This window comes from Phacochoerus africanus, chromosome 8 (genome assembly GCF_016906955.1).
Source record: "Phacochoerus africanus isolate WHEZ1 chromosome 8, ROS_Pafr_v1, whole genome shotgun sequence".
Lineage (NCBI taxonomy): Eukaryota > Metazoa > Chordata > Mammalia > Artiodactyla > Suidae > Phacochoerus > Phacochoerus africanus.
Genome location: NC_062551.1, coordinates 58087920 through 58099601, shown reverse-complemented (window position 1 = coordinate 58099601; position 11682 = coordinate 58087920). Strand labels below are relative to the sequence as shown.

At 48.3% G+C, this 11682-nt stretch overlaps 1 protein-coding gene across 1 annotated transcript; it reads right to left on the bottom strand.

Moving 5' to 3' along the window:
- Positions 1 to 5823: 5823 nt before the first annotated feature.
- Positions 5824 to 11158, bottom strand: LOC125133452 (cationic amino acid transporter 3-like). Its single transcript, XM_047791586.1, has 12 exons — positions 10789 to 11158; positions 10055 to 10210; positions 9627 to 9629; positions 8465 to 8639; positions 8151 to 8263; positions 7758 to 7980; positions 7448 to 7587; positions 7241 to 7343; positions 6870 to 7069; positions 6506 to 6672; positions 6125 to 6233; positions 5824 to 5970 (listed from the first exon to the last, which is right to left on the bottom strand). The coding sequence occupies exons 1-12, from the start codon at positions 11156 to 11158 to the stop codon at positions 5849 to 5851; spliced, it is 1881 nt and encodes a 626-aa protein (XP_047647542.1). The 3' UTR covers positions 5824 to 5848.
- Positions 11159 to 11682: the final 524 nt, after the last annotated feature.

Genomic DNA, 11682 nt, shown 5'->3' with positions numbered 1-11682 from the left:
GGTGAGGCACGTGCACTGCAGGCACGGCCCAGGCCGCCTGGTCAGTGAGACAGAGGTCAGCGGTCCCTCGATACAACGCTACAAGAGGTCTCCGTCACGGTCCCCAGGAAAATCTTTCAAAATTCGACTATTTCCATGCACGGAAGGTCAGATGTAATAAATCCCCTTGCCCTAAATGACTGCTGTGCAATGATAAAAAATTATCTATGTCTTGTAGGTTCTCTGAACTATGTAACTTAAGCTTCCATCTGCTCATATGTTAAAGGTGACGCCTCAATACATGTGCTCTTGAACCTCTTGAGGAGATTCACACGGTGGCATAAGAGGGCTCTCAGGACAGCTAGCTCTGGTCCCAGGAGTTTTAAATACAAACATGACTGTAGAAGGGTTCCTAAAATTCACTGGATGGTAGTTTTCTAAATGCACATTTTTTTGACACCTTAGCATTTCCCAAAGTAGGATGCATCTTGTCACTGAAGGCTTATTACATTGGGGCCTCAAGCAGGACTGGCCATTAAGATAAGGATGCTACTTAAATGTCCATCAAGAGAAAAGTGGATAAGGAAGAGATGGTGCATGCAGAGATGAAGTATTACCAGTCCGAAAAATAATAAAATTTCCCCTGACCAAAACATGGTTGGACCTAGCGTATATATCACAGAAAGTGAAGAAAGTCAGACAGAAAAGAGTAAATATTATATGGTATCACTAACTTTGGAATCTACAAATGGTACAAATGAATGTATTTAGAAAGAGAAACAGGCCTAGAGGCATAGAGAAAATACTTATAGTCACAGAAAAGAGATGGGGAAGGAGAAATTATGGGTATGGGATTCACAGATATGCATCACCCTATGGCATCAGATAAGCAAGAATTTACTTGATAGGAAAGGAAATATATTCAATATCTTATATAAACTACAATGTAAAGAAATCGAAAAAATACTCATGTATAACCCATTCACTTCGCTGAACATCTGATACTAACACAATATTTAAATCAGCTAGACTTCAATTAAAAAAGCCAAAGATTAGAGGCAATTCTGGGTGAGTTACATTCTGCTGCGGCACAAGCCTGGCTCTGTTTCTCCTGCTGTGTTGGCGCGCCATCTGGTGGCGATATCGATGCACTGCATGCGTGGGCCAGGGCCGCCTGGGCTCAGAGGCAGAGGTCAGATTTCCTTCTACAAGAGTCAACGAGGGGCCCCCTTCATGGTCCCTTAGGAAAATCTTTCAAAATTTGACTATCACTATCTGTGGAAGGTCCGATTAAAAAATTCTCTTGCTGAGTTCCCATTGTGGCCCAGCGGTAATGAACCCAACTAGTATCCATGAGGATGTAGGTTCAATCCCGGGCCCCGCTCAGTGTGTTAAGGATCTGGCGTTGCTGTGGCTGTGGCGTAGGCCGGCAGCTATAGCTCCGATTTGACCCTTAGCCCAGGAACTTCCATATGCCGCAGATGCAACCCCCCCAAAAAAAATGAAAAAAGAAAAATGAATCTATATACAAAAGAGGAGCAGACTCACTGACATAAAAAACAAACTTTGGTTACCGAAGGGGAAGGGGAAGAGACAAATTAGGAGTAAGAGATTATCAAATACCCAGGACCATATATAAAATTGATAAACAGGATTTACTGTATAGCACAGTGAAATATATTCAACATCTTGCAATAATCTATAAAGGAAAATAATGGAATTAATATACATGTAGATGTAAAGCCGAATGACTTTGGTGAGCACGTAAAACAAACACAACATTATAAATCAACAATACATCAATTAAACAAAATTACCTGACAACACAATGAGTCACGTCTTCCTGCTGTTTTTGCGGCTCTGGTGGCGCGCCCTCTGCTGGTGATTATATGCCCTGCAGTCTCGGGCCAGTCCTAGCTGGGCTCTGAGACCGAGGTCAGAGTTCCCTTTAAAAAACTCAACAAGAGGCCCTCTTTATGGTCCCCTGGAAAACCGTTCAAAATTTGATTATCACCAGGCATGGGAGCTCCGATTAAAAAGATTCTCTTGCTCGGACTGGTGGGCAATTGAGAAAAATTGTTTAGGATTTGTAGGTGCTGTGAATTCTGTCACGTAAGCCTCTATTGGCTAATATGTAAAGCTGATTCCTGGTTCCCTCGTGTTCTCATCAACTCTCTTGAGAACCTTCACCTGTGGGACTGAGTGAGTTCTCAGCACCGCTTTCCTTGTCCAAATAGTTTTCAATATTAACTTTAACTGGTACAATTGTTCTTAAAACTAGCGGGATGAGAGTTATTCCACAGAAATCCTGTCTCCCCCAGAATTAAAATCACTGTACTTTCCACTTGAGACCTGTGTCAAGAATCTGCCACATCTTGGATAAAATGACTTGATGCTTTTTAAACAGTCCAGAGTATGTATGTTGATAGAATCAAATAAAATTTTTTCTTCCCTATTGGTTCCAGGGATATGAATTTTTTTTTTTTTTTTTTTTTTTTTTTGCTTTTTAGGGCCACACCTGTGGCATATGGAGGTTCCCAGGCTAAGGGTCGAATCAGAGCTGTAGCCACTGGCCTATACTACAGCCAGAGCAACATGGAATCAGAGCCGCATCTGTGACCTACACCACAGCTCATAGCAATGCTGGATCCTTAACCCACTGAGCGAGACCAGGGATGGAACCCACAACCTCATGGCTACTAATCAGATTCGTTTCTGCTGAGCCATGACAGGAACTGCCAAAGGAATCTTCATTCGTTTGTTTTTTAAGCCCCTTGGACTAAGGGTTTCTATGTTTCTCAAGCTCAAACATTCTTATGCACATAGGAGGGAGTTAGAGGTGGGTCCCAGGACTGCAAAGCTGAGAAGGGTGAGCCTGACTGGAATGCTGATTCTCTCAGTCTGTTCAGCTGCCATCACATAATCCCCCAAACTGGGGAGCTTATAAACGACACACATTGATTTCTCCCAGTTCTGGAGGCTGAGACATCCAAGATCCGGGTACCAGCAAGGTCGAGTTCTGGGGAAGGCCCTCCTCCAGGGTGTAGACTGCTGGCTTCTGGCTGTGTCCTCACCTGGTGGCAGGGGCCAGCCAGCTCCCGGGGTTCTCTCTGGAGGGGCACTAATCCTGTTCCTGAGAGTCCACCCTGATGGCCTTAACTGTGTCTCAGAGGCCCTCCTGCTCACACCCGCGTGTTGGAGAGGAGGGTTCAAACTGTAAATCGTGGGAGGAAACAAACATTCAGACCATATATCATGGACGATTGGCTTTGGGAAATTTTACACGTGTTAACATTTTCAGTTCCAATAGCAACAATTCTAAAATGCACCCCCCCCTTTTTTTTCACACTTTAGCATTTCAAAAACTTGGATGCATCTTGTTATTGAAGGCATATTTGTATTCAAGCAGGTGTGGCCCTAAAAGGCCATTTAAGTGTCCATCAACAATGAATGGATAAAGAAGATACACCTGAACACCTGAGACTATAACACAACACTGTACATCAACTAGACTTCGATATGAAAAAAAAGATTCTCCGGCAGCAATTCAGGCGTTTCCCTTCCTCTTGCTGCAACGCAGGCTGCTTTCGCCTGCTGTGTTGGCGCGCCCTCTGCTGGTGGTACAGATGCTTTGCAGGCCTGCCTGGGCTCTGAGACCAAACTCCAACAAGGCGCCCTTTTCCCGGCCCCTTAGGAAACTCATTCAAAATTTGCTTACCACGATCCACGGAAAACCCAATCTTTAAAACAAAAATTCTTGGAGTTCCCTTGTGGCACAGCTGGTTGTGGATCTAGCATTGTCACTGCAGCAGCTCCAGTTGATGCTGTGGCTCGGGTCTGATCCCCCCCACCCCCCCGGGAACTTCCGCATGCTCCGGGTATGACCAAAAAGAAATAAAACATTTCTCTTGGTCTAACCGACTGGTGCGCTATTACAATAGAATTATTTATGATTTGCTACTGTTAGCTAAGTAACTTAAACCTCAATTGCTAACATGTAAAGTCTGGCTCTAGATTCCCTGGCGTGTTCGTTAATTCCCCCCCCCCTTTTTTTTAGGACCTCACCTGCAGCATATGAAGGTTCCCAGGCTAGGGGTCAAATCAGAGCTACAGCTGCCGGTCACCAGAGCCACAGCAACGCAGAATCCAAGCCGCGTCTGCAACCTACACCACAGCTCACCACAGCACCGGATCCTTAACCCACTGAACAAGGCCAGGGATCCACCTGCATCCTCTTGGATACTAGTGAGATTCGTTTCCGCTGAGCCGCCACCGGGAACTCCCCTCATCAACTTTCTTGACTACATTCTCATAGGGACATAATGTCTATAATCTGAATTTCAAGCATTCTTCTGCAGCAAGAACTTTTTTTTTTTTTTTGGTCTTTTTGCCATTTTCTTGGGCTGAACCCATGGCATATGTAGGTTCCCAGGCTAGGGGTCCAATCGGAGCTGTAGCCGCTGGCCCATGCCAGAGCCACAGCCACACGGAATCCGAGCCGCATCTGCGACCTACACCACAGCCACAGCAACGCCAGATCCTTAACCCACTGAGTGAGGCCAGGGATCGAACCCACAACCTCATGGTTCCTAGTCGGATTCGTTAACCACTGAGCCGCGACGGGAACTCCTGCAGCAATAACTTTTTATCTTCTCTTTCCAGGATCTCCTCCTATCTTTTAGTTTCCACCCAACTGTAACCATTTATCAACCAGCCACTGCTTCCCACCCTCTCATGCTTCTGGCAATGCATGTGTGATTTTTTTCGATTAAAAACATGTCTTCATCAATACTATGGTGCAACTCTCTGAGTCTACGACAGAAAAGGAAAGAAAAATGCTCATTTACCCTGTGTCTCAATAAATCCGGGGAAAAGAAAAATGATCACTGCCCTTCATCACTATGAAATGATCCAGTGTATCCATTATTATTCACTGTTCCTTACGATCTACTTTGTCTAATAGGGCTATAGCCCTGTTAGTTTTCTGGTGTTCCTGTTTGCACAGTGTAGCTGTTCCTTCCTTTTACGTCCAGCCTATTTGTATCCTAATATTTAAAGTGTAACCTTTTTTTTTTCTTTTAAGCCTGTACATGTGGCCTATGGGAAGTTCCCAGGCTAGGGGTCAAAACAGGATCAGAGCCACCTCTGTGACCTTCAAGCGTAACTGCACACAATAGAGTTACAGGAGTTTCCTTTCCATGTGGCAGTCTTTGTGTTTTCCCTGGAAATGGGCACAAGAAAGTGCTTCTGATGTGCAGATCAACATTTTAGTTCCTCCTGGGGTTGCTGGTTACATTGCAGTAATTTCTTTGTGAAAATTCATCTTGCTGCACCGTGTATGAAGTCTGCACTTTTCTGTAAGTATGTTACACACTGAAAAGCTTACTTAGGAGTTCCTGCTGTGGCACAGTGGGTTAAGGATCTGGCGTTGTCCCTGTGATGGCTTGGGTGGCTGGTTGGTGAGGGTTTGATCCCTGGCCACGGGAATTTTCACGTGCCACCAGCGCAACCAAAAGAAAATTTTAAAAAAGAAAGAAAGAAAGAAAAAGAAATGTTTACTTAACATTATATATCATTAAAATCACCATGTCTAGAGTTCTCTGAAGGCGCAGTTGTATAAGGAACCAGGGCTGTCACAGCAACAGCATGGGTCACTGCGGGGGTGTGGGTTTGATCCCTGCCCCAGGAATTTCCAACTACAGTTGGCTTGGTCAAAAAAAAAAAAAAAAAAAAGTCTTTGTCCACTGGTGATACATACAGGGCACTAAATACATCCCATCTTCACCCTTCATAGAGGCTCCCAGTGTGCCTTGAACCAGAAGAAACCTCCCATGTTTGGAGGGAACCATGCAGCATCTACTTCCTGTGGTTAAGAGGATTCAGCACCAGGGGTGTGTTCATGCAGAGTCTGGGAGGTGGAGGCTGGTGGCTGTGGATCCCTCTTCTCCTCCAGGCTGTGTCGGATCCCATATCCAAAGTATATGGCAAATCCTAGCAGTGAAATGAGACCATGAGAAGAAAACTAGGTGCCGACCCCACTTACAAATGCCCAACAGGCCTCCTGTTATGGCATCTGACATAGTTTGTAGGAAGGGGATTGGGTTCAGCCATTTAAGACGCCTCTTTATCCCAAAAAACCACTTACCAACAGCATTCCAGATGCCAAACTGGGCCCAAATCACAGAGGACAGCTGCATCATCAGGTAGATATTCACAAAGATGCTCAGCACTGGGAGGACGGGCAGAGCAGGGACCTGGGGGCAAAGCCAGTGACTCCCTGAACACAGCACCCACAGCTGAGAGGGAGGCCCCTCCCCCACCTGGGCGGGGAGACCCCAGTCCTCCTCAGGCTGTGCATTCAGGGCCCGCTGAGACCGGGGGTTGGGGGAAGCACTGGGTGGGACCAGGGAAGGTCCATGGGCTTGAGCAAGTCCCCCCTTCCCTGGTCCAGCAAAGGAGGCTTCACCTCAAAGCATGCCGACTTCACCCCCTCAGCCTGGACAGCTGGGCACATAAGGTCACCTACCCTGAAGGGAAGAGGAGAGGGGTTCTGGGGCTGCCTCCAAATGATGGCAGTGATCCCCGCAATGAGCAGCAGCAGCAGCACAGCCCCTGCTGTGAACCCGGGGTCTCCAGAGAACACTTGGCTGGGCCACAGGGCCAGGAGCAGGCTCAGGATGGTCAGCAGGAGAACTGCAAGGGTCAAGGGGGAGGACAGCAGGCTCAACTCCAGAGGCCAAATGGGCCAAGACCTCGGGTCACCCCTCCCCGACACTGCCCACCCCAGGAAGGGCCATCACATCTGCAAGACTCCTCAGCTGCCAGCACACCCACTCCCTGCCCATCCTGTCTATCTCAGAAGGTGACCAAAAAGAAGTCCCCGTGTTCACCCAGCAGGAAGGCGCATCCACAGACAATCTGGCCAGATTTCCAAGTGGGGGTGGTGCTGATAGGGTTACACAGACTCTTTAGAGGGTTTGAGGTTCCTGCTTCTGCTGCAGATTCCAAAGGACTTTCCTCAACGACAGGACCCATCTCAGTTTCATCCTCTGTTCTCTTGTTCTTGCTGAAATTCTGGTGTGGCTGATACCTGCATTAGAGGTATAAAGACAATATTACCAGCAGCCCCTACTCACCTAACAACACACAGCCTTCTTCATCTGCTTAAGCCCGGCTGGACATTTAGAAGAAATAAGAGGATTACCTTCCCATCAGTCCCCACGAGTCCCAGACCCCCAGTCAAGGTGCATTGGAGTCTCACCTGAGGACAAGGACAGAAAAAGCCACGAGGGTGTAAGACAGCAGAGTCCCGATGGACATGAGGTCCACAAGATCTGTGAAGTTGAAGAGTAAGGCCATGACCCCTAGAAGGAGAGCACACACAAGGTGGGAGGAGGGAATGAGAAACCACTGGAAATACCTAAGTGAAGGAATCTGATCAAAGAAAGGCGTGGGTGTTGCTTTTCACCTGCAAGAGTTCCCGCGGCCATGATGGACTTGACTTGGTTGTGTGCGCAGGCGTGGATCCGGGTCAGTCCCCGGAAAAGGAGCCCATCATCTGCCATTTCATAGATCAGCTTCGGCATCCTGCACATGGCACTGTGGAGCCTGGAGGAGAAGATGGAAACAGGCGGGAGGACATGGAGAAGGAGGATGGACTGGGGCTTCTGCTCCCCAGCCTACAAGGCATAAGGCGTCTTCCCCTCTTGCCTCTTAATCCCAAGGGCTGGGATAGCTGAGCCTCTGACAGTAGCTGGGGAGCAAGCTTTGACACTCACCTGGATGTCAGGGCACAGAGGGTGCCAACAGCCACGACATATCCTGCCGGAGCCCCCCAGCTGTGGAGAATAGCTTGTGGCAAGGGGTTGTAAGGGTGAATCTGGTAATACGGCACCATGAGAGTGACAGCCGCTGAGACCCCAAAATATGCCAAAAAGCAGACGAAGAGTGAGATCACAATGCCGAAGGGGATGGAACGATGAGGAGTTAGAGCTTCTTCCTCTGCAGGACGGGTGGATGTCTTAGGTCAGGAAAACACGCTGGGGGTGAAAGCATAAAATCCCTTTCCTCTTGCACCTGCAAGAGCAGGCTACCCTTCTACCCACCCCTATGCCCGAGGGCTGCCCAATATGTGTCCAAACCCGTGATGGGACCCACAGTGACCACGTTACCTTTAGTGGCAATGATATGAACACCAAAAAACATGTAGAAGCATAAAGCTGCTCCACGGAGAATCCCTTCAAAGCCAAAAGGTGCAAACCCTCCAGAACCCAGAGGGCCCAGCCTATGAGAGAAGGAATGAGGAAGAATGTGGGGGAGGCTGTTCAGACATCGCTCCTGGACTCGTCCATTAATACCCCGAGTCCTGGGCTCCAGGACCCTCATCACCAGGTCAACCTCCCAAATCTCTCTAGTCCCTTGCTATATTCCCAGCTCTGCCTCCCACCCCCCCAAGCATTCCTATGGCCAAGAGGACGCTCCTAACCTAGAGGTGTCATTGGATCCAGCTGTGGCCAGTGTGTAGTCCTGTTCTGTGAGCTGCCAGTTGTGCAGATCTCCCTTCATGAAGCCAGAGAGGATGATGAGGCTGAGCACCAAAAGGCTCAAGCCTGTGGACACTTTGGTGACCAGGGCTGACTCATGAACTCCCAGAACAAGTACTGTGAAAAAGATTGCTTATGAAACACTCAAATATCCAAATCCATAGAGACAGAAAGCAGAATGGTGGTTGCCAGGGGCTGGAGGGTGGGTGGTGGTGGACAGATGGACAGTGACGTTCACGACCAGGGTCTGGAGGGTGGGTGGTGGTGGACAGATGGACAGTGACGTTCATGACTAGAGGGTTTCCTTTGGGGGCGATGGAAAGACTCGCAACTAGAGGGAGGTGATGGCTGCACAACATTTTGAATGAACTAAGGGCAACTGAATTGTATACTGGAAGATAGTTATTTGTGGCCATCATCTCACAATCCCATCAAATTATCAGGTGGCATACCTTAAACGTATACAGCATTGTCTGTCACTTATATGTCAATAAAGCTGGAAAAATTATTAAAATGGTTAATTTTATGCTATGCAAATATCCTCTCAAAGAAAAAAACATTTTTTGGAGTTCCTGTCATGGCTCGGCAGTTAACAAACCCAACTAGTATCCATGAGGATGCAGGTTCGATCCCTGGCCTCGCTCAGTGGGTTAAGGATCTGGTGTTGCTGTGAGCTGTGGTATAAGTTGCAAGAGCAGCTTGAATCTGGCGTTGCTGTGGCTGTGGTGTAAGCCGGTGGCTACAGCTCCGATTGGACCCCTAGCCTGGCAACCTCCATATGCTCCTGGTGCAGCCCTAAAAAGACAGAAAAAAAAACCCCCACAAAAAACCGAAACCCCAAAACAACAACAACAACAACAACAACAACAACAAAACCCGACCAAAAACCCCCCATCTTTTGAAGTTCACACTGTGGTGTAATGGGATAGGTAGGAAGCACGTTTGGTCTCTGGTCAGGTACGGTGGGTTAAATTTTGACCTTGCCACAGCTGTGGGGAAGGTTGCAAGTGCAGCTTGAATCTGATCCCTAACCAGGGAACTCCATCTGCTGCAGGGCAGCCAAAAAGGAAACACACACACACACACACACACACACACACACACTACCTTTGGTCTAAGCACAGGGAAGGAAACTTGTTGGTCTAAGAAAATGATTCTCAGCTGGGGCTACTTTCAATCTGCAAGGGACAATGGCAATGTCTGGAGACATCACATCTTCATTATCACAGTTTGGGGAGTGGATGTCCCTGGGATCTAATGACAAAGATCAGGGATGCTACTCAACACTCAACATTTTTTGAAAAAGCAACACAACCCAAGACGCACAGGACAGCTCTAGACACCAAAGAATAATGAGCCCCAAATGTCAACAGTGCCAAGAGTGGGGAACAACGGTCTATGTCTTGCCTTCCGGTCTCTCATAGCACAGACCTTTCTTTCCATCCCCCCACCATTTTTCTACCCCAAGCCTTTTCCACCCCAGCTCCCCCTCACACCCCCCTCTTCCCATCCCATCTCTGACCCCTCCTCACCAGTCATCAGCAGCACCAGACCCAGGGCAAAAACGTCGGCATACGTGGCCAGAAAAGAGGGCATGTGTAGAGGGAAAGCTTCCTGCAACACTTGAGAGACGTTCCCAATCAGTCTGTCAAAGATGTAGCTCCAGGCCCTGGCCACACGGGCGGTACCTGCATCACAGAAGAAGGAACATCCATAGACAAACATAAACATAACTGATGTGCCACAGGATGTATTTATGAGAAAAAAAAAAACAGTAGACAAAAAAAAAAAAACCATCTCAAAGAGTTTCTTTTCATGGCCTGGGGAGAGTAAACCCAGGAGAGTCCCAAAAATTCAATTATTTAATATATTAGGAGGAGAACAACGTTATGCAAGAAAAGAACACGGAAAAGTAGAACAAAGAGAGCTGGGATGGGGGCTGAAATTTTCCATCCAGTGGTAAAAGAAAATCCCATGAAGGCAATAGCCAAGCAAAGCCTTGCACATGGTGAGGGGTGAGCCTGTGGGACCTGCCTCCCTCTCACCCACTCCTTGCAGTTTCCTCTCCTTCTGGGTTCTTGGTCCATCATTTAAGGAAAAGCAGGGTAGAGCTGAGTAGAATGAAGTCGTGGGGCTTTCCCGACACTGTTACCCACTTGTCTCCACAAGGTCAATAACAACATCTCAAGAACCACTGAAGACCTCAATCCCTCAAGATAGTTTCCCAGTCTTAAACCCCATGCCATTCCCTTCCCTATCATCTCACCGATGACCAAGGACAGTATGGAGTTCCAGCCAGTGATGAAGGCATGCAATTGTCCCATGGCGACATAGCTGTAGAAATACACGGAACCAGAGCGTGCTACCTGGGCCCCCAGCTCTGCATAGTAGAGCCCAGACAGCATAGTAGACAGACCGGCCACCAAGAAGCAGATGACAGTTGCTGGTCCAGCTATGAACTTGGCCACTTTACCAGCCAGGATGTACACACCAGGTCTCAGGATCCGGCCCACGCCCAACACCACCAGGTCGAAGGTGTTCAGATGAGCCACGTGACTCTCAGACTCCTCCCTGGGCTTCAGTGGCCGCCTGCGGACCAGCTTCTCCCCAAATAGGTGAACATACTGACCCAGCATCCCAGACATATTGAGGAGCTACGACCTGCAGAGAAAACAAGTGGTCCTCATGTCATATGCCCTGTATAAGGGTCATCTTTACTATTGTTTGAGCACAAGTCAAAAGATGAGTCTTAGAATCCAGGCACTGATCCAATCCCCACATCTTATACAAACACTAAAGCTCCCAGCTCCTGCTTTCATCTGGAAAATGGGTCTTCCCACCCTCAGGCTGAGCCAGGCTGACCCAGCTGCACCCTGCGATGGCAGAGCCTCTTTAGGAGCCACTGGACCCTGCACCCAGTCTCCTCCAGGGGAGGGGATACCCAAGACTTACTGGATCCTGGGGGTAGGGCCTGGAGCAGGGATCGGTCAGGGAGGCTGAGGTTAAGCTGTGTGGGGCTGGAGCTGCCTCCTCTCCAAAGGGGGAAGCAGGGAGTCCCTGAGCCCCAAGGACAAGGCTTAACCCCTGGGTTGTTGGGTGGGGCTGGGGCTGGGTGGGTGGGAGCATCTGGAGTGTTGCTATCAGCCCTTGACAGGTCTGT